A 26,286-nucleotide genomic window follows, 5' to 3' on the forward strand; every position below is an offset into this window, starting at 1 on the left:
AAAGGAGAAATATTAGAACCAACAGTCTATCTCTCTTTCTGGTTAGCTTGTAAAACTTTTCATATATGTAATGCATCTAAGGACAGGGTGCTGGCTGCCAAAAGGCAAGTTTGGCAAAAGCAATCCTTTCTTCCAAAGATAAGATTATCAGTGGGCTTTCTTATGTTTCTATAGTATACAAATGAGATTTCTATCTCTTTGGGTCCTGTTGTAGGTCTTGTATACGCAACCCTATGGACAGCATCATGAATACAGTAAAAGAAATCGGTGAGACTTTCTGTCGGAGCTATACTCAGTCAATAAATGACCAGCCAGGATCTCACATAGGTAGGAATATGTGAAATGCATAGAGTATTTCAGCTACTGAAGTGCATTGCATCACTTGTGTTTCCAAGACAAAATGTTTTTGTGAAGAAAAAGTACTTGGGGTGATTCTTCATGTACAGTAAACTTCCAATAATCCGGCACCTTTAGGTCCCAGGGGGTGCTGGACTATCAGATATGCCGGAATACCGGAAGGGGGGCTATGAGGGGTCGGTGGGGAGGGGTTGACGGAGAACTGCTCAGTGTGGGAGAGGGCGGCGCTGTGGGACCAACCTGGCAGCACCCCAGCTGCTCTGCCCCCGGCTTCCCAATTCTCCGCTGGTCAGTTCAGCAGCAGTGGACTTGGGGAAGCCGGGGGCAGAGCAGCTGGGGTGCCCTGCCCCAGGGCTTCCCCAAGTCCACCGCTGCTGAAACTGACCAGCGGCGGACTTGGGGAAGCCACGGGCAGAGCAGCTCCAATTGTCCGGCTGGCTGGAGCACTTCCGGGTTCCAGTTGGTGCCAGACTATCAGGAGTGCCGGACCACTAGATGCTGGACAATTGGAGTTTTACTTTATTAGGTAAAATGAATAATTGGTGTAGGTGAAAACTGAATTTTCAATAGAGGGGCAACTTGCTGCATAGAAATGTATTAATATTACTCCAGCTGTTTACGGATTGGACCAGGCTGATCAAAGTTTAAACATAAGAATGGCCAAAGGTCCATCTAGCCTAGTTTCCTGTCTCCTGACCGTGGACAGTGCCAGGTGCCTCAGAGGGACTGAACAGAACAGGGAATCATCCCCTGTCACTCATTTTCAGCTTCTGGCAAACAGAGACTATGGACACCATCCCTGCTCATCCTTGCTCTTTTTTTAACTGTTATCGTCTTGGCCGTCACAACATTCTCTGGCAAAGAGTTCCACAAGATCTCCTGGTTAAGCCAATGGGGTCTCTTGCCAGACTTTCTATCTTTCCTACACAGTGGAATAGATTGCTTTGGGGCCCTTAATAATGTCCCTTTGAAAAACTGCCAACGCTCTTCAGTAATTTTTGCCCTTAGTCTTGCTTCCCATGGTGAGACCTTACCTACCAGCTCTCTGAGCTTACCCAAAATCTGCCTTCCTGAAATCCATTGTCTCTGTTTTGCTGTTCTCCCTTCTACCATTCCTTGGAATCATGAACTCTATGAATTCACGATCACTTTCACCCAAGCTGCCTTCCACTTTCAAATTCTCAACCCGTTCCTCCCTATTTGTTAAAATCAAATCCCCCCCCCCTTCTGAAATAAAAAAGTTGTCTTCAGTGCAGTCCAAGAATTTATTGGATAGTCTGTGCCCTGCTTTGTTAGTTTCCCAACATATGTCTGGATAGTTGAAGTCCCCCATCACCACCAAATCCTGTGCTTTGGATGATTTTGTTATTTGTTTAAAAACCTCATCCACCTCTTCCACCTGGATAGGTGGCCAATAGTAGACCCCTAGCATGACATCACCCTTCTTTTTTATCCCTTTTAGCCTAATCCAGAGGCTCTCAACACATCCATCTCCACCTCAGTCCAAGTGTGTTCATTTTTAATATAGAAGGAAACACCTCCTCCCTTTTTTCCCCACCTGTCCTTCCTCAGTAAGCTGTACCCTTCTATACCAGTATTCCAACTGTGTGTACAGGAAACCCCCGAGTTGCAACCTCCGCACTTACAACCATTTTTGTAAGTGCTGAAGGGGCTGAAAACACCCAAGTTACATCCTCGGCCCATATTTATGATGGTGCACAACGGCTGTTGGAAATGAGGGTTCAAGTTATGATGCCCCCGACTTGTGATGCTTCCCCAGGAACCAGTTGTGTTGCAAGTCGGGGGCTGCCTGTATTATCCCCCAAGGTCTCTGTGATACCAACGATGTCATAGTTGTGTTTGTTTATTAGCACTTCAAGTTATTCCAGCTTATTACCCATACTTCTTGCATTTGTATATAGGCATCTAAGATACTGATTTGATCTTGCCCCTCAGTTCTGCCTTGCCCCTCTTTTTTCTCTGCTATTGTAGCCCACACTCCCTCCCATTTCCAACCTGTCTCTCAGGTTTCCATGTTCTTCACTTACCTGTGGGCTTTGGTTACCTGCCCCTGTCAAACCTAGTTTAAAGCCCTCCTCACTAGGTTAGCCAGTCTGTGTCCAAACCTGTATCTTATTAATTTCATTTGGTGGCCCCTAGTTCTTGTGTTACAAGAAGTAAATAGTACTTTCTCCAACACTAATCACGATTTTATAGACCTCAATCCTATCCCCTCCCTTAGTTGTCTCTTTCCCAAGCTGAAAAGTCCCAGTCTTTTTAATGTTCTCTCACACGGAAACTGTTCCATATCCCTAATTATTTTTATTGCTCTTTTCTAAAGCTTTGAAGAGATAAATGTCCATATAGTGTGTGTTTTAGGACATTTTATCCATACATCAACCCCAACTTCATGAATGTGAAGGTGTATTCAGTGTAACTGTTGAGACATTTATAGCATAAGAATATTGCATTGAGGAAATCAGCTATCAAACTAAAGAGTATTTTTTTAAAAAAGTTTAATAAATAAGGGGTGACATAGTAAAGGCAACAGTAACTAAAAATATTGATCCTCTACTTATTGGTTTGAAACTGATAGCATCTCTTCTTTGCAACAGGTCAGTAACTACCAAACACAACATTGTACAGAGTTGAATGAAACTATGCAAAGTTATAGTTCAGAATAAGACTTTGAAAGAAATTATATTGAAACACTTAACAGATTATAAACTTTGAATAATCTAACAATTTATTTCAAGAGATACAATTAAAAGGAAATAGTACACACAAAAACAATATAAGAAATAGGAAAAAATTACTTAATTAAATGAACTTTCCTGCATGTGTGTTACTGTACGGCATATTTGAAATTCAGAAGACATTTACTAAATGGGAGACCTTACACAAAAGCATTTCTAAAGTTTCAATTTCTAGAGTCTGATGTATGTTAATTACACTACTAAAGACTTTAAGAGGTATTTCCTATTGATTTACAACACGTGTTGTTTCTATTAAGGAAAATAAAATATTGGTTAGCTCAATCAATACTGTTTATTCATCTATTCCCACTTCCCAACTGCTGACTTGGAATACAAGCTTTCAGCAATGTTTGGTTTCCATTGCAGATTTTGCTGTTAACAGACTAAAACTGGCAGAAATTTTGTATTACAAAATTTTGGAGAGTATAGTGGTACAAGAAACACGAAGACTGCATGGAAAGGACATGACGGTATGTGGAGAACTGGAACACAAGTATTTCTTCTTTACATTCGTCCTTATGAATGCTTTCAGAAAAATTCAGTATTTGTATTAATCCATTTAAAGCAATCTGAAGGTAGAATTGGTTTTTTAGTCTACTGATTGATGGGCTCAGTTTTCCAGTTCAATATTAATTTCATTCCTTAAGTGAAATGATTTCAATACTTGAACCCAGATGTAGTTCCTGAGAGCTCAATATTTGTTCAATGTCAGTAGTCTTTTAACTAACATTATTCCTTCCTTTATATTTGCTTATGACTGTGTACCATATTGTGTACACGCTGCTGTACTACAACTACCTTGAATCAAAAACTGGATTGTCAAGTAATTTGAACTGATAAAGAAAAGCGACTTGCAGCTGTTTCTCTGCAAGATTGTTTTTCTTCTGTAAGTTGTTATGGCTTCTTGCGTGCATCTCAAATGATTAATCTGCATTTAATAGTATGGTAGCTCCCTTTTTTTCCTAACTGGTATTTGTCTGATATGTATCTGAATAGACTAGCATTTGACAGTAATAAGAACTCTATATAAAGGTGCCTATAATTGCTAATTGTCTTTGCCTGTATTGTCTTTTAGAACATAGATGCTGGGCAAGTCATTTTTGTTCTCCTCTTTATCCTTCAACAAAATGTCTGTTGCTTTGCAATAACTGCAGATAGCACACCCTGCATTCTGCTTTAACTCCTGGTGAGCAGGCTTTTATCCTTTTACCCATAATATCAAAGCAGCTTTACTGCCATTGGCACTATAGGTCTGCTTCCCCTTTTACTTGTATTATAACTAGATAAACAAATATAATATCTTCATCAGTGATTTAGAGAATGTCATTAAGAGTACTCTTACATTTGCAGACGACACCAAACTAGCAGGGTTCAGGTGCTTTGGCGAATAAGATTATAATTCACAATGATCTGGGCAAACTGGAGAAATGGTCTAAGGGAAATAGGATGAAATTCAATAAGGACGAATGCAAAGTTATCCACGTAGGAAGGAACAGTCTTATATATACAAAATGGGAAATGAATACATCGGAAAGAATACTGCAGAAAGGGATCTAGGGGTCATAGTGAACCACAAACTAAATATGAGTCAGTAGTGTGAAACTGTTACAAAAAAAGCAAACATCATTCTTGGATGTATTAAGAGGAGTGTTGTAAGTAAGACATGAGAAGTCATTCTTTTGCCCTATTCTACACTGATTAGGCCTCAGTTGGAGTACAGGCAGTCCCCGGGTTATGTACAAGATAGGGACTGTAGGTTTGTTCTTAAGTTGAATCTGTATGTAAGTCGGAACTGGCGTCCGGATTCAGCCGCTGCTGAAACTGACCGCCAGTTCCGACTTACATACAGAATCAACTTAAGAACCCCAAGCGTCCCCAAGTCAGCTGCTGCTGAAACTGATCAGCAGCTGATTCCAGGAAGCCCAGGGCAGAGCAACTCTGTCTCGGGCTTCCTGTAGTCAGCGCTGGTCAGTTTCAGCAGCAGCTGACTTGGGGACACCTGGAGCAGAGCAGCTGGGGTGCTGCTGGGTTGCTCCAGTAGCGCCGCTCCTCGGCGCTACTGGAGCAACCCAGCAGCACCCCAGCTGCTCTGCCCCAGGCGTCCTGATTCAGCCGCTGCTGAAACTAACCATCAGCGGCTGAATCAGGACGCCTGGGGCAGAGCAGATGGGGTGCTGCCGGGTTAGTCCAGTAGCGCCCAGAGCGGCGCTGCGGGACCAACCGGCAGCGCCCCAGCTGCTCTGCCACAGGCGTCCGGAGAAAAGCCTAGTCTGCTGGGGGGGAGGGGCGTACTAGCTACGCCCTCCCCCCCACCTCAGCAGAACAGGAAGACGCGGGCAGCGGACTGAGACGCACTGCGGTCCCGCCGCCTGGGTCCTCCGCGGCTTTGCTCCCCGTCTCCCTGGTCTGCTGGAGACCAGCAGACCAGGGAGACGGGGAGCAAAGCCACTGAGGACACCAGCAGCGGGACAGCCGCGGGGCGCCTGGGCTGCTCCGCTGCCAGCTTCCTCGAGACTTTGCAAAGCCGCGGGGGGGGGCTCGGGCAGCAGGGCAGGGAGACGCGGAGAAAGCCCCGGAGTACACGGGCGGCAGGACCGCTAGGTCCCGCAGTCCGTGTCCTCCGGGGCAAGCCCCGTTCGTAACTGCGGCTCCGACATAAGTCAGATCCGACATAAGTCGGGGACTGCCTGTATTGCGTCCAGTTCTGGGCACCATATTTCAAGAAAGATGTGGAGAAATTGGAGATGGTCCAGAGAAGAGCAACAAGAATGATTAAAGATCTAGAAAACATGAGCTATGTGGGACAATTGATAGGACTGGGATTGTTTAATCTGGAGAAGAAGACTGAGAGGGGACATAACTGCCTTCAAGTATCTTAAGGGCACATCTAGACTACCCATGGCTTCTAAAAGATATGCAAATTAGGGGTAAAATTGCATATCTTCTTCCAATCCCTTTTTCGAAGAGTGTTGTGTGTGTGGTTCCCTCCCTCCCCTCCCCCCCGGAAAAAAAAAGCAGTCTTTTTTCGAAAAAAAACTTCTTTCTAAAAAAAATGAGGTGTGCAGGGTTCTTTCAAAAATGGTGGTTTTCACACGAAAACTCCCGTCTAAGCCGTATTGTGGGGGTTTTTTTAACTCTTCCGAAAAAGGGATCAGAAGAAGATATGCAGATTTGCGCCTAATTTGCATGTCTTTCAGAGGCCGCGGGTAGTCTAGACATAGCCTAAAAGGTTGTTCGAAGAGGAGGGAGAACAACTGTTCTTAATCTCTGATAGGACAAGAAGCCATGGGCTTAAATTGCAGCAAGGGAGGTTTTTAGGTTGGACATTAGGAAAAACTTCCTAACTGTCAGGTTGGTGAAACAGTGGAATAAATGGCCTAGGGAGGTTATGGACTCTCCATCACTGGAGACATTTAAGAGCAGGTTAGACAGGCATCTGTTAGGGATGGTCTAGCTCGTGCTTGGTCCTGCCATGAGTGCAGGGGCTGGACTTGAAAATCTCTCGAAGTCCCTTCTAGTTCTATGATTCTATGAAAACCAGTCTTTGTATTTTAAAAAGCAGGGACAAATAGAAAGGGCAAGAGAAACAGTAATTAATCTTTCAGGGAATTAATATGTAAAGCACACTATTGGAAGTTTCCTTTTTTAGATTCAACTGTCATCATCTAGCAATGTTAGTTGTAATACAGTTGATTTATCTACTATTCTTTCTCCAGAGTGTCAGCACCTGTACTACTTATAAGTCAGGAAATCTGGCTGTAAAAAGTGGAACAGACATGGTAATGACAAATTGAATGGGGTTCAGAGAAGATCCATAAGAATGATTAATACCAAACATGCTTTGCTAGTGATAGACTCAAAAAGCTCTATCTATTTATCTAGATAAAGAAGGTCAAAGACTTGATTAGTCTAGAAGAACCCACCTTGGGGGAATAATTTTTTGCTAATGGGATCTTAAGTCTGACAGAGACTAGTATAGTGTATAGCAGGGGTGTCCAAACTTTTTTCAAAGAGGGCCAGATTTGATGAAGTGAACATGCGCGAGGGCCGACCATTTTGCCTGACATTCTTTGAACCATTAAAATTAAATGCAAATTAACTATTTTATGCAAAGTTTATTGCAAACGGCATACTTTTCATTTCGTCACATGGATGACAAATCTAAACAGGTGTTAAATCACTCTGCCTTTCATATCTGAAGGCCAGATGAAAAAAAAAATCCAGGAAGCTGAAATATATGTCAGGAACATTGTAAAGTACATTACATATTATTGGTAATAAAGGTTGTCTGTCAACTTTTAAGTTAAAAAAATATGAACAGGAACATAACACCAAGTATATATGTTGTGTCCAAATATATTTATAACTGATTTAGACCAACTGACATTAACTGAGATTTTACAATGTATTCATCTCAATACATATGGATTCGTTGGGGGCCATAAAAGATAGATATTGCCAAATTACCTGTGGGGCCATATTAAACCGGAACACGGGCCGCAATTGGCCCGCGGGCCGGACTTTGGACATGCCTGGTGTATAGTATAGCATAGCATAGCATAGCATAGTATAGTATAGTATAGTATGATCCAGTGGCTGGAAGTTGAAGCTGGAGAAATTCAGACAGGAAATAAGGGGTGAGTTTTTAAAGTAAGGATAATTAACCATTGGAATGATTTATCAAGCATTGTGGTGGATTTTCAGTCCCTTTGACAATTTTTAAGTCAAGATGGGATGTTTTCCTAAAAGATCTACTCTAGGAATTATTTTGGCAAAACTCTCTAGTATTTTGTTATACAAGAGATCACAGTAGATAATCGAAAGCCCTTCTGGCCTTGGAATCAGTGTTCTCTGGCTCCCTTGGTTTTATTAAGTGCTTGCTCTTCTGTAAAGTTTTTGTTATGCCAGATCTAGCTGCAGTCAAGTTTTAATTAATGGGTAGTAAATTTAGGGTCTGATTTAAAACAAAACTTAAAAAACCTATTCTAGATTTTGTTTTTAATGCAGACTTTAGCAGATCAAATCATCACACTTCATGTAGTGCGGATAGAGTTTGTGTGTATGTATGACAAGGTGAATACTCTTCTTTGTCAGTAACACTTAAGAAAACATTTATATGCAATGTCTCAGTGGTGTGGCTGAAAACTATTTCTGTGTTCTCTCTAGGCTCTCTTGGAGCAAGATATTTTCCATCGTTCCTTGATGGCATGTTGTTTGGAGATTGTGCTATTTGCATATAGTTCACTGAGAACTTTCCCTTGGATTATTGAGGTTCTTGATCTCCGACCTTTCTATTTTTATAAGGTAATCATAAACATCCTATTCAAGTACTTGCATCTGAATTATAACCTTTTAAAATATCTTTCTTTACTATTAGATTGAGAGTCCTAGATGATGAAGCCCTCTGTTCCTAGGTTAGGGTTAGCAGAGGGGCTAGTGCTGACCTGCAGCAATCACTCAAAGGAAAATGGTTACCTAGCTTTTGTAACTGTTGTTCTGCGAGATGTGTTGCTCATGTCCATTCCAAATGCCACCCGCCCCTCCTCTGTTGGAAAGCTGGCAAGAAAGAACTGAGGGCTGGTCAGGCATTCTATATGGCCACTCCAGGGGGCTCCACCGCCGGCCCGATGGGTCCTGCTAGGGGAAAAAACCTTTTGCCAATCATGCACATTCCTATGGGAGTGGATGAACACATCTCGAAGATCAGTTATAAAATGTAAGTAACCATTTTTTGCAGCAATAACTTCCTACACAGCCTTTGTACACACTGTCTTTTGTAGTGCTCATCTTCTGAGCTTTCCCTCATGCTACCTGTTCCTCCCAGTTACTGCCGATTGTAACAGTAGTCAAGGAATTACCACTCAGGTTCTCATAATCCTCCTACAGAAAGTAGCTAATTATTCCCAGCAACGTCAGTGACCAGTGCGCAATGGCTAGCATTCTGTCACATTGGAGTAAAGGATGGCTGGTGTGTTTTGCTTTTAGCATGGCTGATGAAACTACCTTGTTCCCTTCAGGTGATTGAAGTACTGATTCGATCTGAGGAAGGACTCTCCAGAGACATGGTAAAGCATCTCAACAGCATCGAAGAACAAATTCTAGAGAGTCTAGCCTGGACCAGCGACTCTGCCTTATGGAAAGCTCTACAAGCCTCAGAAAACAAAGTCCCAACCTGTGAAGAAGTATGTTGACAAGCAGGCTCCTTCTCCAAGGCTGATATTTTCCAGGGGATATTAAACAAATGCAACAATTTACTCAGCATTGAAATAATTACAATAAAAACTAAGACATAGTATTCTCTGACACTATTTTTAATAATGGTATTTGGTATAAAGAGGCAAAGATTATTTATTCTTAAACTGGCATCTCTTATATCCTAGGTAATATTCCCAAGTAATTTTGAAGTAGGTAATGGCGGAAGTGGGCTAGGGCACCTCCCAATGATGCCCGTATCTCCTATTGTGCACCCTCGGGTGAAAGAGGTTCGCACAGATCTTGGTGGGAGTTTACGGCGGGGTAAGTTGAGAGCTTCTGATGTGTTTGTGGTATATAGTATTTCAAACCATTCATAGTAATACATAGAGAAATCCTGGGTGACTTTGTACTGTTTGCTGAGAATCTTAGTCACTTGTCTTTTCAAACTTTCTGTATGAAAATCTCTTCTCCTGAAGGGAGGAGGTCTTCATTTTTTTCGAGTGCCTAGGAGACCAAACATTGTCAGTCCAATGAAACTGGTTGGGAGCAGTGGAGAAGGAAGCAATTGAAGGAGTAGAGAACATATAGTAGCACCTGTGTATTATGGTGATACTGTTCTGTCAGTTGAATTCTTGTGATTCTAATTTGCGTGTTCTACCTTGGGGACTAGCAGTTCTTTCATTCTGGATATTTCCATTAAACTACTGCACATTGTTGTGATGGTTTTTTCCTCTTTCACATTAGACATGCAGCCATTGTCACCGATCTCTGTTCAAGAGCGCTACAGTTCTCCTACAGCGGGAAGTGCTAAGAGAAGGCTCTTTGGCGATGATAGCCCAAAAGAAATGCAGGTAGAAAAGGTTCTATCTGAAGGAACTAAGTTAAAAATTGCCTCAGGAATTGCAGCTGAAAATGTGTCTGTCTCACCGGGACAGACATTGTTGACAATGGCAACAGCTACTGTAGCAGGGACAATGGGACAAAAACTTACGATCCCGCTGCATGGTAAGATATTTACTCATCTTCCTTTACTGCACATTATGATGGTGTTGAATGCATTACTATTTCTGGGGTTGATTATCAGAAAGACTGTCATGAGATCCCTATTCCTGTGATCTCTGAGCTCTGCCTACAGGTTGGGTACTGCTTCTAAGTCATCGAAGCGTAATACACATTTGCATCTACTTATTGTAGATTTGGTTCTTTGAGATGTGATGTAAATACGCATTTCATGACTCACCCTCTGCCCCTCTCTATTGAAATCTCCTTTGGTGGGATTTCAGTATGAAGGAACTGCGTGAGGCTGGAGAGCAGTGCCACCTCATTATAGCCGGGGAGGGGCCACTAGACACAAGCTCTGCCTCTCTGTGGCTACTGCTGGGCAAGAGTCTCTGGCTGCAATGTGCTGAGCATGCATACGCTTAACTGAAGTGCATGTCTGCATCCCATTTTGAAGAACCACAGCGACAGTAAGTAACTGTTTTGTTCAAGGGACATTCCGTTCTAGTTCACTGTAAACGTGTCAGTTTCAGAATATTTGTTTCTGATTATGCTTTTTAATTAACCAGGAACTCTTGGGGGCGTTTCTAACATAGATACAATTTTTAAAAAAAATTCTCCACTTTGATGCTTGAGAGAGAACCTGGTAACCCAGGAGAGAAGTGAAATTGACTATTCACTAAGTAGTGTCAAATGCCCAAAGTAAACTGGAAAAAAATAAGAGGTTTCTAGCTTTTAGTTATAGGAATATTTAATATTTCTTGTAACTCTTGTACCAATAGTTTGACAGAAGTGTGATCTTTCACATTGATAGTATCGCTCCCAGGAAGTATTTTCAAGAATGTGATAAAATTGATTCTTTATGAATGCACTGCCAGAGAAGTACAGCTTCCTTTGACATCAAACATTGTAGAACAGTCTATCTTAACAGTAAATGTTTCTGTGAATTATGATTGTCTTTGCAATGACACTATTCAGCTTAGCTACAAAATAATGTTTTTCTATGTATGTCTTCAGGAATTACAAACGAGACTGGAAGGATCACTTTGATTCCCATTTCAGTGAATTTATCTCAGCAGTCTAAAGTGGAGAATCATGGACAAGTACCTCTCACTGCTCAGGCTTTAATTAGTGCATCTCCAAACCATTCCTCTATGAATCAAGCACAGGATGCACATCTGTCAGCAGGAAGTAAACCAAAGAAAACGGGCTCCCTGGCACTGTTTTACAGAAAGGTAAATGTCCTGGCTAAAGAGGTGCTTTGTTATTAAATGATGCTCTCTATTTTAGAGATACAAGATGGGTGGAATAATCTTTTATTGACCCAAGTGCTCTGTGAATTCTCCCTGGGAGCCATGCTGGCTAGGGCTGGCGGCCCTGTGCCCGGGGACGCTTTGCTGCAGGCTCTGATGCACGTAACCATTAGCTGCTAAGATTTTTAGCAGCTACATGGTTACCATATTAAATGCTTTTTAATATTCCCCACTCGTTATTCTCCATTACTCAGTTACTTTTCCTTTGGCTCTAAAAAAAAGTACTTGTGCCAGAAAATGCTTTTAAATACTATTACTGAAACATTGCTTTGCAGATACGCTAATTAGGGCCGGACGGGTTGTTCTCTGATCTCCAATAGCTAGCCACAAATTGTTGAGCTTTTGGTTCCTTATTCCTGCTATCGTTGCCTCTCAGCTCTACTGAGGCTGCAGATAGAGGACCAGCTCTGACTCCTTAGTGCTTAGCCTGAATTCTCGGAGAAAGGTGACAGTGCACATAGACTCTGTAGGCTGAAGTCAGGCCTCAAATAAGGGTGGTTTTCTCTCCTAAATCTCTCTGACCTTGTTTTCTTCTAAAGAGTTTTGAGTGAGGCAGGGCTGCCAACAGGGGGGCCAAAGGAGGCAGTTACCCTGGGGCCCAATGTGTCAAACAGGGCTGGGACTCCCGGCAGTGGCTGAAGCCCCAACCCCTTTAAATCATCATCGGAGTGCTGCACGCTCCATGCAGCTCTGAGAGGGGTACAGGGCACCATGCTTGCTCTTTATGGCCCAGAGGGCTGGCCTCTCCGGCCCTGGCCCTTCTGGGAGTGTGAAGCTGCCCTCTCCCCCCGTTCCCTTGCTCAGGGGCACATGGAGGCTATCCGCTCCCCTTGTACTACAACTTGGGAAACTATCGTCTTCCCTCTCAGATACATGGGTTGGACCTACTGAAGGAAAGACTATAACTGATCAGTCTCTCCTTCCCCCCCCCCTCTCTCTCTCTCTGTCTTATTTCAGCTTCTCCTGTCTCTGACTGTCATCTCTTCCATTGGAAGTAACACCTGTATCTTGGACCCCTCAAACAGGCCAGAATTTGCTGCTTACATGGGCTTCACAAAGTTATGCTGGATACTTAAGCCCTCTGGACAATGTTCAGAAAGGAATAACATGTGAGAGGAAGGAAAGAATTTGAGGGATGAATAACTTTAAGGAAAAATTTGGATGCCTTACATTTTCATTGTGCAGGTCCCCTGAGCATACCAGTTGAGGCAGTGGCCACCCACTGACCTGGAGCGGGAGGGAGCCCGCCCTGAGCCCTGGTGGGTGGAGCCCTGCCCCACACAACCATCCTGCCAAAAGTCAGGAGGCGGGATAGGAAGTATAAATAGCAGGCCCAGGATCTCATTTAGACCCCAGCTGCTGGAGGAGCCAGATACCTACCTTGAGCTCCCGAGCTGCAAGCTGCTTCGGTCCTAAAGGAAGTCGAAGAGAGGCCAGGACCTCAGACAGACCCCGACCCAGAGGAGCTGCTGGACGATTCCCTAATGACCCAGAAAGCCTGCTAGTGAGTGAGGTCTGCCCCAAGGAGGAGTTAGTAAGTGGCCCAGGGATAGCCCACCCTGATCTGGCTGAAACAGTGCCTGTAAATGAGTCAGCGTGTTGTGGTCAGGATCCCACTGACCCAATGGCAGACTGATCTGCTGCTGTTAGGGCCCTGGGCTAGGATACAGTGGAACAGGTCAGCCTGTGTCCCACCCCCTGGCCACTCCAACCTGTGGGTGGCAGTCTCTCCCCCACCTGTGTAGGCAAAATGCGGAGAGCTGACAAGCACATGGAAGAGCTAGGAGATCTGACTGTTTGCTACCCTGCTTTGAACTAGGGCCTGAGTATACTGACAGTCGGCCCTGAATTATTGTTGCCCACCCTACATGAGGACCTGGCTTACTGACTGACTGCTTGGCCTGAGCTCCTTAACTGTTGTTGCAACTGATTCCCTGTATGTGTACTGAGGTAGAGTGGCCGACCACTGACTTGGAGGGGGAGGAACCCCCTCGAGCCCTCGTGGGTGGAGGCTGACCCTCCAACCAGACTACAATACAAGATCAGTCTTAATCTGACACCCAGAAATGTAATCATGGTACCTACACTACTTGTGTGCTTCCCTGTTTCAGTTTTCTCTCTTCTTTATTTAAGAGTAGCTTTCCTGGTGGCCGTAATTTCAGCCAGAAACTAGCCATGACAGATTCATTTGAGTGCTTTGTTATAGAAAGAGGAAAATAAAACTTAGTCTTAGAGATTCTAATTTCCCTTAGTAGTTCACAGGCAGAATGGAATTTGGTTCTCTGCTTTCAGTCTTACAGCTGATATCCCTGCCTTTTGTGTGAGGAGATCTGAGAATTAAGGTGGTCTAAATTAATGTCCAACCAATGTGCAAGCAGTATTGTCAATCATATGGTGGTTTCATGGATCACTATTTGCTTTCACCCTGTGCTTGGAAAATAACATAATAAACAAAACTACTCCTCCCTGTTACTGAAAGTTAAAATCCAAGCCTCCGATTAAACCACATCTTGAAGGAAATGTTGACCTTTTGGTTACAAGTTCTAATTACAAACCCTTGTGCACAAAAGAGTATTTTTTCTGCCTGGCTCCTGAAACTTTTTCAGTAGAGCAGATAATTGTTTACTCTTCCAGACATAAATGTCTTTGTGTTCTTAGTTCTCATAATAGGGGAAAGAACTTCTAAAGTTAATGAAAGAAAGTTAATCATGTTGCACTTGCCAAGGGAATCTCAGGTTTTCATCTGAATTAGTTTTTTTTTAAAAGAAACCTGCTAAAAACTATGCAGGTTGATCCAAGGCTCTACTTGGGTGTAAGTGCAGTATATGACCTCTTCAAATGTCCTGCTTATTCGGAGGAGTCCCAAGGTATGTGCTCAGGTAAGTGGAGTAGCATAGGTACAATTCTTGTCAAATTATACTGGCCAGCTGGATCAAACTTTGAATTTCTGTTACCTGAAAGGCAGAGATGGCAACTCACTATATGAACACCTCCTGCCATACAGACCCCCCTTGCAGAAACTGGTAGGGTGGCAAGTTTGGTAGATTTAACAGTTTTTATTAGAGTAGTATTAGCTGATGGATTATCATCTTTACAATGTAGTTCTTCTTTGAGGAGTGTCCCTGTGGATGCTCCACCTTTGGAGCTCAGAGCCAGAGATTTGTGACAAGCATACCCCTGGCTGGCCACGCGTGCAAGAAACCAATATGTGCTCTGAGGAGGCTAATGCGCATGCGCAGCCGCCCCCCCCCCCCCCCAGTCCCTTCTCAACCGCCGCCAGCTATGGTTGCAGATCAGCAGTCTCCCCTTCACCTCACTCAGGACTTACTTCTTTGTAAATAGTTTACTTCAGACAAGATCAGTTACAGTTTATATTCTTTAAAGGTTTAGTTAGTGAAGAAAATAAAAAGAGAGAGAGAGAAGCGGCAATCGCTTCACGACGCTAGCAGCACATATCAACCGCACTCTACTACCATCCGGGATATGCTGGGTTCGCCTGGATTCAAGAGGTGTGCAACCTGCAACTTTCTATTTCACTCTGACAGCCACGAACAGTGTCTCCGCTGGCTTGGGCAGCAGCACGTATCAGAAAATTGCCCATATTGCCAGAAATTAACCAACCACTCTAGGAGAGTGAGGGAGTTTCAATTAAAAATGCTCCAAATACAGAACAGCTCTAGACTGCCTACTGACCCTGATCAATCCACCCCTCCCAGACAAAGATCACCCGGGATGAGGTCAGAAAGAGCAGCTCCCTCCGAGTCGAGCCCTAAGGAAAGGGAGAAAAGTAGCCTTAACGAAAGGTCCTACTCTTCCTCAGGGACTGACTTTCCATTAAGGAAGTGATTAGTCCATACTAATGCTGAATCCCAAACACAAAAGGGGTCAGACAAGCAGCAATCTAAAGGGACCAGAAAGGAGAAGAGCCGAGATCCCAAACTCACATATCGAGTGCCAGACAAAGCGCTGACAGAGGCAAAAAGCAAAGCCTCCTTGTCAGCAGGGAAACTCACGTCAACAGCTGTTGCTTGAAACAAACCACACTCACACATGGCACCGAGCCAGAGCGCATTACCTGACACAGGTACCACTGGCACCGCAGAAACACATGGCACCAATAGGTCATTCGTTGCAGCCTCTGTTCCAATTAATGTCGCCACAAATGCCTCCCACCCTCCGTTACCACCAACTGATGCCTCAGTTCACAATGGCAGCTGAATTGACGGTTCACTCGGTACCGGGGACGCCCCTGTTTGTTACCGATGGTATCCCTAACACTCTGCGGGGCACACTTGCAGCCACTCCAGCCCACTCTGTAGCAGCGAGCTTTAGCAATGATTAGGACGAGGTGTACAAACTTCATCACGTACCGAGGCGTTATTCTCATAAGCCTCTGCAACAGGCTCAGCAATGACAGCCACCACAGTGGATGCCGCCATCTGTCATGCCTAATTGGCCATACTGGGGCCCTTGGGCACTCTACAGACGACAACAAATTACACAGCTTCCCATGACACCACGGTCCCATTCATCAACCAGGTGGCCCATAGAGCGTTACAGCTCTTACATGGAAGAGCAGGAGGGGGATACCCTGGGGGAAGATCGCAGTGCACCACCTTCCCCACCTGCACTTATTTCAGCCACATGTACTGACGACACGATAATGCCTCCACCATTAACAGTGGGGGAGGATATTAAATCATTCCAGGAGCTTTTCAAGAGAGTCATAGATGCCCTGGAGATCCCTCTCGCAGATGCTCTGCAGTCACATCATAAGCTCACAAACATTTGACACACGTCTCTTCAACCAGAACTAGCCATCCCCATGAATGAGGCCCTCGTGGGCCCAGCCAAGAACGTATGGAACACCCCGGCTACAATTTCGCCAACCTATAAAAGAGCTGACAGAAAATACTACGTAGCTCCTAAAGGAGCACAATTTCTGTTCTCCCACCCAACGCCAAACTCTCTGGTCATAGAAGTGGTCAATCAAAGAGGGAGGCGACAAAATACACAGAGTTCCCAATGATAAGGATTGGAATAGGCTGGATACCATGGGGGAAAAGGCATATTCGTCAGCAAGCCTGCAGATGAGAATGGCTAACTACGTTGCTTTATTAGCAAAATACACAGCACGTATTTGATCAAATCGCATGTTCCGTTAGTAGTAGTACTGCTCCAGAGCGGGCATAGGTCTCCGCTCCCTGGGAGAGTCCTTCAGTATACAATGAACAGCACACCTGGCATATGCGTGCCCACCATTTCCACTTCTACAACGAGTGATCCTCAAGATCAAATGCGACAGAGCCAGAGTAATACTCCTAGCATAGCACCCAACTGGACCAGACAAACGTGGTACCCGTACCTGTTACAGATGAGCATTTGGCCACCACATCAATTTCCACCAGTCACATCTGACTGAGGCAACAAAACAGTCAAATTCCCCACCCAGCCATCCACAGATTACAACTCCAAGCATGGATGCTTGCTGGTTAACCTCCACGGAAAGGAGTTTTCCTGAAGCAATACAGCTCATCCTTGCAAATTCCAGACGGCCTGCAACAAGAAAGATCCGTGGTCTAAAACAGAAAAGATTCGTTGCCTGGTGTACATCCCAAAACTATGAACGACTCCACACTGGAGTGCCTCGTATTCTACAGTACTTATTAGAGCTACACAAGGCGGGTCTTTCCATGAGTACCATTAGGGTTCACCTTGCTTCCGTCTCTGCTCTACACGCTCCTGTACAAGGACACTCAATTTTCACACACCCTTCGGAGGCGGCAGTTCAAAGTGGCAGCACCACCAGCAGTCAGCTAAGGACTCTCCAGCTGATCCCAGGCTCCGTGCAGCATTTCCACAGAGCCCAGGATCAGCTGGGAGAAATGCCATGAGGAGCCCAGGATCAGCTGGGGAGACCCCTGCTGACCCTGGGCTCCAGGAATGCGCTTCCACTTTGAAATGCACAAGAGCCCCTGCTGGCGACTCTTGTACATTTCAAAGCTGGCACGCTCGTGCAGCTTGGAGTCAGCAGGACTATCTGCTGACCCTGGGCTGCAGGCGGTGTTCTGCATTCCTCCTTTGAAATGTACAAGTGCCTATTGACTAGTCGAGTCGTCAATGAAAATTCCATCAACTACTCAACTAGTAAATTAACTGCAATTTAACATCCTTAGTGGCAATCACCTCTACGAGACGAATTGGTGAAATAGCCTTAATGGCAGACCCAATATACACAATATTCCATAAAGACAAGGACTCAGCCCAAATTCCTACCTAAAGTACTTGCCTCGTTCCACTGCAATGAAGCCATATACTTATCTGTCTTCATCTCTAAACCACATAAGAACAACAAAGAGGCAGCTCCCCATATCCTGGATGTCCGCAGAGCTCTGGCATTCTACCTACAGTGAACAAAACCCTTTCAGAAAACTCCTTGGCTATTTGTTTCATCAACAGAGAGGTCACAGGGGTTGCCTATATCAAAACAAAGATTCTCAAAAGGGGTATCTAGTTGCATTAAACTAGCGTATACCATAGCTCAGACAGAGCCCCCACCAACTGTGCAAACTCATTCAACGAGGCCAATGGCAGCCACAACGGCATTCCTACAGGGTGTCCCAATAGAACACATCTGCAGGGCTGCCACATGGGCATCAACACATACCTTCACCTTCACGCAACATTATGTGGTACAGATATTTGCTGAGTCAGAGACAACATTTGGCCACTCAATAATCTCGGCCTCACAGGCTCAGCATTCGAAGCTCCCACCTCCTACTACAAATACTGCTTTGTAATCACCTAAGGTGGACCCCCCACGGGGACACTCCTCAAAGAAGAAGGGAAGGTTTCTCACCTATGCAGTAACTGGAGTTCTTTGAGATTTGTCCCAGTAGGTGTTCCACCGCCTTCCCTCCTCTCCTCTGCTTCGGTGTCCGGGGTAGAGAAGGAACTGAGAGGGAGGGGCTGGCTGCACATGCGCATTAGCCTCCTCAGAACACACATTGGCTCCTCACGTATGCGGTCGACCCAGGATACTGCTGTCACAACTCTCCGGCTCTAGCTCAGGCTCAGCGGCACTGGAGCACCCCCGGGGACAACCATCTCGAAGAACTCCAGTTACTGCACTGGTGAGTCACCTTCCCATCCTGTCGGCTCTGGACTTGTGAATTTGGAAGTAGGGTTTTACCTATATATACAGATACAGGGATTGAAGTTTTCTATTCTCATTTGTGTTTGCTAAGAGCCAAGAAAACTAGAAGAGTGGGATCTGTACATCTGTTCTGTGTCAAGGCAAATTGTTTCTGGTTAAGCAAATATTATTTTGCTAAATAGGATTGTGATTTGTTGATTTCCTGCTTTAACTTTTTGAGTGTTTGTGTTTGATGCTGTGGAGAATTTGTCTTGAACTAGAACACGAAGAGCTGGATTTAGATCCAAAAGATGCTAAAACTGACAGGTAGCAGCTTATCTAGCTATTTAATCCATGGAGATGGGAGTACATACAGCCCATCTATCTCAGATTGCTGTTTCTGAGATGCAGAAACATGTACAGATAAATAAGTGCTTTCTGGAATTCTTCCTTGTAATTGCTTGGTGTGCTTTGTTGTTTTAAGACTCACAATTGTGATAAAGTGGAATCAAGATTCATTTAGCTTCACTCTTTGCTGTGCTGTTTTCCATCCCAGGTATATCATTTAGCAAGTGTGCGCTTGCGTGATTTGTGCTTAAAACTGGATGTTTCCATTGAGTTGCGCAGAAAGATATGGACGTGTTTTGAATTCACATTAGTTCATTGCACTGATCTAATGAAAGACAGACATTTGGATCAACTCCTCCTTTGTGCCTTTTACATTATGGCAAAGGTAATGTATAGGTTTTGGGAAGTATCCTATCTTAAACTATTTCCAGCTACTAATAAAATAAACTGTAAATCTGCTATCCAACTGCTTTACTCTTGATATCTTACTGGGGAGTGAAATTGCTTCTGAGAGGTTTGATGAAGCCCGGAAGTCTTTCTTTCCTTTGCTCTATATATCCTCCCTGAAGGTCCTATCTCGAAAGTACTTTTGACTCAGGACTGGATAGTGCTCCTTTTTTTTGTTTGCCCATTCACACTGTTCAGTTGACAGGACATAGTTATAGTCAATCTTCCCTCTAATTTTTCCCATGCATGTGTGGAATGAATTGTGTTCTGTGCACCGATGTGGAAGTAATGTTTGGTGGGTGTGGGGCTGAGGCGTTTGGAGTGGGGGTGGGAGCTCAGAGTTGTGGAGAGAAGTGAGGGCTCCAACTGGGGTGCAGACTCTGGGGTGAGGCCAGGGATGAGAGGTTCACGGTGCAGGAGAGGACTCAGGGCTGGGTCAGAGAGTGTTGGAGTGAGGGCTACAGCTGGGGGTCCAGGCTATAGGATGGTACTATGGGGAGAGGCACTTCTGCCTCTTGCAGCAGGTTTGGGGACTGGGGGAGAGGCACCTCCCCCTGCCTCAGCCATGAGTGTCCGCATGGCCCTAGATAGGCAGCCACGTGACATAAGGGAAACTGGTTGTAGTCTGTCTCCAAAAGGGATTACCTCACATTGCTTAGCTTATTTAGTCCATGAAGCGGGAGACTATCACTAAAAATAGTCAGGTGCAATTATGTAGTTATGCAGAGCGCTAACTCAAAGGCTGCTGGGGCTCACACCTACACGGAATAATTTACTTTTATATAGCCACACTTCACTTTTTTCAGAAAAATAATTCTTCTCGTAGTTGCAAACACATGATATTAAGGTTGAGGAACCTAGCTAAGAGTTTCTTAGCAATAAAATGTTTTGCTAAGAAATAAAAAGGGATTCATCTGCATGCAAATTTGTTCCATCCATGTATACAATAATTTTTTTATCTGCACCAAGGCACGTGTGAATGTGCATCACCTGTAGAAACAAAAAAAGTAACTGTGGCGCTCCGCTAATCAGCTGGGCAGCATTTGAATCTCACCTGAGCAGCTGCAGAAGCGCCCAGCTTACAGGAAACACTGTGCAAGCTTGTTCACATTATGTTTTGAGGTGCTATAAACAGCCCAACTTAATACACAAGTGAGTTTTGTAATCCAGTTTCACACACTTCCGACTGCTAAACACTTAGGTGAAAAACAAAAGCCAACTCATCTGAGGAAGTGGATCTTACCAATGAAAGCTCATGATAATATATAGTTTTTGTTCGTTTCTAAGGTGCCAGAGGACTAGGGAGGTAATAGTGTAGTTGACTAACCAATAAGCAAAAGCTTATCAGTTAATGCTATAGACTACACACATCATTCCCACCCACCAGTAAATTTTTTAGCAGCCTGGCCAGCAGCCTGGCTCAGGTCTGGCTTGCGCTGGGCCCGGTATATAGCCCTGCTGTGGCTCTGCATTTAAAGTGTATTAGGAGCCAGGCAGGGAGACAGCCCGGCTCAGTTCTGGCTCCCACCATGTCCAGGAGCTCAGCCCTGCTCTCCCTCCCCCCCGCACCTCCGACAGGGGTTGCTGCTGCTGCCCCATGCTGCTGCCTCTGGTATAAGTAGCAAGCAATAAGTAGCCAGTCTGAGGGGAACTGTTTTTTAAACCAGTGCCCCTTCTTAACTAGCTCCTGCCTGGCACTCCATGCTGCTGCCTCTGGTGCAGAGGCAGCAGCACAGAATGCTAGGGGGGCTCCTCGGGAGTGGGGCCAGTGAGCATTGGCTGCTGGCCCCACCCCTGGATACTATAGAATAGTCGAGTAACTGATAAGAATTCCTGAGGTTTATTGACTATTCAGCTAACCAATATTTAATATCCCTTCATTTTTACTACTCATTTTTAAACCAGAACTCAAGGCAAGGTGGCAGTATAATTATTTTGTATTGCTGTAGCAGCTGGGAGCTGTAGTCATAGACTAAGACTCCACTGTGCTGAATGGGATGAGAATATTACATTTAGTTGCCCAGTGAGTCCTGCATAGGAAAGACTAAATGAGAAGAGGTATCACCTGTGGAATGGAGCTGTCATGGAATACAGTTACAGGTTGAACCTCTCTAGTCTGCACCCCTCAAGACCTGACCGGTTCCAAACCAGAGAATTTTCTGGACCATGGGAGGTCAATATTGTCTAGCAGCATTACCAACACTTCTGCTGCTTACTGGGCTGTTAGAGGACATTTGAGGGTAACTTAGAGCTAAATTAACAGCACAGAACACTGAGAACTAAGACTTGGGGCTTTATGGGAGCATGGGAAACTTGGCCACACCTATGAAAAGTGCTTCATGGGATAGCCGAGTTAGTCTGTACAGGATAAGCTTAAAAAACAACAAATGGTCTGGTAGCACTGTATAGACTCACAAAATATATAGATGGTGGACATCCTGCCAACTAAAGTCTTTCCGGACGACAGATGTTTCCGAATCAGAGACTTCTGGACTAGAGAGGTTCAACCTGCACTTGCTTTTGTTTTTAATAATTGTAAACAATTCTTAATTCTTAGATTAATTTGGACACTGCTATGGGGTTCATGGAAAAATGCCATCATTGAGTGAGTTCCATGTGCCCTTGTCTTGCTGAGTAGGTGTGCCAGCTGCATTATTCTTGCTTTTCTCTGAAGTGTTGCCTCCAGAGCAATGAGACCTGACAGCCCAACTGTAGCAAGCAGACCTTGATACTTTTTTTTATAGTTCTACTGCAAAACTGTTGATTGCTTGCTATTAAAATTGGTGATACAGCTTAAAACAGCTGATGTGTGTGTCCCTGTTTGACCTTGCATCAGAACATAAGATAGCAGTTACAAAGGTTAAGAAATTCAATTTTCAGATATCACTAACATTTTTACTTTGCCCACTGAGACTTAATAATTGTTCTCATTTCCAGTTCAGAGGTAGCTTCTGAAGGGGAAGGGAGAAAAGTAGTTTTTAAGGTTCAGCTTAAATGAACAATAGTTTTACAAGCTCAGATGAGCAGTAGGAATTGTTAACTAAAACTGATCTCATGTCACAGTCACATGTCAGAACTCCATTGTTTAAAAACATATAAGGTCAAACTACATATAATGCTCATGAAAAATGTACAGTATTGATTTGAAATCAAATGTACAAGCATATTCCTGAAATATGCAACATCATAGCAAAATTACACAAGTTAGAACATAAGAGCGGCCATACTGGGTCACATCAAAGGTCCATCTAGCCTAGTATCCTGTCCGCCGACAGTGGCCAATACTGGATGCCCCAGAGGGAGGGAACACAACAGTAATCATCACGTGATTCCTCTCCTGTCATCCATTTCCAGACAAACAGAGACTAGGGACACCATTCCTACCCATCCAGGCTAATAGCTATTGATGGACCTAACCTCCATGAATCTATCTAGCTCTTTTTTTGAACCCTGTTAAAGTCATAGCCTTTACAAGCTGAGCGATACAAGATTAAAATATGTTGGAATCAGACATATTCATTTTTCTCCCCTGCTGAAGTAAGGCTGATTTCTTGTAGGATTTGCTTTCCTATCCTTTCCTTTTGAGAGGTTGTTTTGTAAGGAGGAGGAAGAGAGGCAAATGAGGGTTCACTGCTGTGAAATTCTACATCAACCCAAAGTCTTTCAACATAGTAAGAGTTCTTGAATGTGGAACAGTTTTCCCTTTCTGTGTAATGCAGTTGAAGTAGACCGTTCATTAAACAGAAGAGCAACTTTTTGTAGGCCAGTAAAAGTATGAGAGTTATTCCTACTCTAAATAGTGTTTACTTTTCTTTACTTCATAACTTTTTTCAGACTAAATTAAATACAAAAAACGCTGGAAAAAAACTATTAAATAAGCATAAATACTCATGTTCTAATATAACAGTCATGTTTTGTCTCAAGTAGTTCCTCTTGGGTTTCTGTCTTTTCCAGGTGACCAAAGAGGAAAGAACTTTTCAGGACATAATGAAAAGCTACAGGAACCAGCCACAAGCAAACAGCAATGTGAGTAAATAACACTGTATTACCTATAGATAAAGATTTGATACAAGTTCTCTTTCAAGTAGACTCATACTAATATTGGAAAATGAACATTATACGCTTTTAACCTGAGAACTCTTGATTTAATGTAAGTTTGAGATTCTTGTATTACTTGACAACTGCATTTTTTCCTGTGTACTGTAGGTGTACAGGAGTGTTTTGTTGAAAAATAGTCCCAAAGAGGTCACATCCGAAAATACAAGTTTAACGCAAGATGTGGAGATGAGAGGTAGTGGTAAGTTCATAAAATTAATTTGCTATCATAAAATGGTTTTAAAAGAACTAATGTGTAGGGTAAAGGCCAGTATAATAGTTGCATCTAATTGCAAAGAGGAAAACATTAGCATTTAATTTTATCATAAACCTTAAAAAAACAACAGTATTGAAATAAGGAGACAGGTGCTGATAGATGCTGTGTAAGCTAGGACATGGGATAGGATACCTTTCGCAATAGCTTTAAGAATCCCTGTTTTTAAATTAGGTTGGTAGAACCGTAATATTTTTAAATGATCAGCTGATGATAATTTCTATGTAATTGCAACTCTCTTGAGACAATGTTTAATACATGGAATGAGCGAGTGATAGGATACTCTAAAGACTGATGAGAAACACCTTTTTAAAATGTCAGAAGGTAGATTGATTTGATTCACTTCTTTAGGAAAGCACAATGAAGATCTCTTCCATTAAAACACTTATTGCCCTTATGTAGATTAGGGATGTAATAGTGTAGTCAATTAACCGATAAGCAAAAGCTTATAGGTTAATGCTATAGACTACATGCTTTTCTTCTTGTTCTCTGCTTCTGCACATTTGATAAGGCATTAACCATTGCAAACAGTAAAAGTGATCAATAACAGTCTAATTTATTCAGGAAAGTTATCCTTAGTTGGTCTATACATTGTATAATCATTTTGGGGCCTCTATTATCTTGTCAGTGAGGGATGTTGAACCACTGACTTCAGAGAACTGTCTCTTTTGACATCAGCTTAGCAAGCTAGAGTGGCCTCATAGAAGTCTTGGTCTTTACATAACGTAGATCAGCATACTAAAGCTGTTGACCAATCATTTCAGAGTGGTCAGTATCTTGACATTAGTCCAGCAAGTTAGAGATGCTGAGCCAGGGCCCTTGGTTATCTTGCCCTATAGTGGATTAATTGTAATCAAAATGATTTAAATCGGTAAGTAGGAAACTTTATTCATGCTGTCTCTGGACTGAAGAATCAGCAATATAAATGTGTGTCTGAGCAACCGGGTCTTCCCCCCTCTCATCAAGAAGAATTGTAACCCTCTTCACTAAGAATAACATGTTTGTGGGATAGGTGGCAGTGTGGTCACGCTTTATATGTTAAGGCTCCATTTGTAAATAGTTTATACAGATTTGATAAATGGTGGATAGTGGATTTTTTTTAAACTGTTGTACAGGCAGTCCCCGGGTTACGTACAAGATAGGGACTGTAGGTTTGTTCTTAAGTTGAATTTGTATGTAAGTCGGAACTGGTACATATTGTAGGGGAAACTCTAGCCAAACATTTCTCCAGAGCTCAGTTTTATTCTCCCACACCTCACTTCCCTCAGTCCTTTATTCTCAAGCTGAGGTGTCTGCTGAGAAAAGCCGCTCCCTGGTCTGCTGGGGGGGCGCTAGCTTCGCGTCTCCCTGGTCTGCTGGGGGGAAGCAGCTAGTGCGGGGTTGCCTCACCCCGTTTGTAAGTAGGGATCCGATGTAAGTTGGATCCATGTAACCCGGGGACTGCCTGTAGTCCGTTATAGAGAACAGCTGGTCAATAGGTTGTTCAACCCTTTCATACTACTCATATTTGTTACAAACTTGTCATATCTCTTCTTCGAGGAGTGTCTCTGTGAATGCTCCACTTATGGTATCTATGCTCCCTACACTTGCAATCAGAAATTTGTGGTAGCAGTGCCCATTTGGGTCAAGCACACTCCATCACTGTCCTGCACTGTCCCTTGGTTCCTTTTCTACTCCTATAGAATTACTGCTCCATTCTTGTTTGAGATAGACTATCTCCAGCATGCCCAGATCACCAGGCTTCAAACACTGCCTGACTTGTAGTCCCTGTCTCTGAAGGACACGCACAGCATGTCCACTGTCCCAGCAAGACACGCATTCCTCAAAAATGTCCACATTCCTGTAAATTGAACAAGAAAAGCTAGGGATCTCTAATACCAAACTCTCTGTTATGGAGAAATTCATCAGAATGGCCTTGAACCCAAAGTCCAGGACACCTCCAGACCAACATTCACCAGTGGCAGCCTTTGACCCACAAAGGTTACCAAAAAGTGGTTCTAGATGTCACTATACCAGGAATCTGACAAGAAGAAGTGATCCCTGACTATAGTTTGTCTCGGAACTGAGCACATCAGATTGCAAGACACCAGAACCTTCCAGTACTGGGAATTCCCAGAGAGCGAAAGATTTAAAGTAATAGCAAAAAAAAATTTTTAAAGTATATCAGAAGCAGAACCCTCCTAAATAACCAGTGTGAACACTGGACAGTCAAGTTGCTAAAGGAGCACTCAAGGCCTTTGTGGAGAAACTAAATGAATTCTTGTATCGGTCTTCACATCTGGGGATGTAAGGGAGATTCCCAAATCTGAGCCATTCTTTTTCAGTGACAGATCTGAGGAACTGTCCCAGACTGAGGTGTCTGAGTTT

The 26,286-nt window shown here is 43.6% G+C and overlaps 1 protein-coding gene across 5 annotated transcripts in view; it reads left to right on the plus strand.

Annotated features, from left to right (window-relative positions):
* RBL1 (RB transcriptional corepressor like 1) overlaps positions 1-26,286 on the plus strand; it is a 63,604-nt gene that overhangs the window by 28,150 nt on the left and 9,168 nt on the right. For all 5 annotated transcript variants that reach the window (XR_012896578.1, XM_075901475.1, XM_075901476.1 and 2 more), the window contains 10 exons: positions 215-327; positions 3,480-3,583; positions 8,280-8,417; positions 9,131-9,295; positions 9,494-9,629; positions 10,053-10,313; positions 11,325-11,542; positions 19,312-19,488; positions 23,505-23,576; positions 23,757-23,847. Coding sequence is in view for 4 of the 5 variants with exons in the window: in XM_075901475.1 (XP_075757590.1) it covers positions 215-327; positions 3,480-3,583; positions 8,280-8,417; positions 9,131-9,295; positions 9,494-9,629; positions 10,053-10,313; positions 11,325-11,542; positions 19,312-19,488; positions 23,505-23,576; positions 23,757-23,847 (1,475 nt within the window). In the remaining variant the exon portion in view is untranslated. The remainder of the gene's footprint in view (positions 1-214; positions 328-3,479; positions 3,584-8,279; positions 8,418-9,130; positions 9,296-9,493; positions 9,630-10,052; positions 10,314-11,324; positions 11,543-19,311; positions 19,489-23,504; positions 23,577-23,756; positions 23,848-26,286) is intronic.

This window comes from Pelodiscus sinensis, chromosome 18, assembly GCF_049634645.1.
Source record: "Pelodiscus sinensis isolate JC-2024 chromosome 18, ASM4963464v1, whole genome shotgun sequence".
Lineage (NCBI taxonomy): Eukaryota > Metazoa > Chordata > Testudines > Trionychidae > Pelodiscus > Pelodiscus sinensis.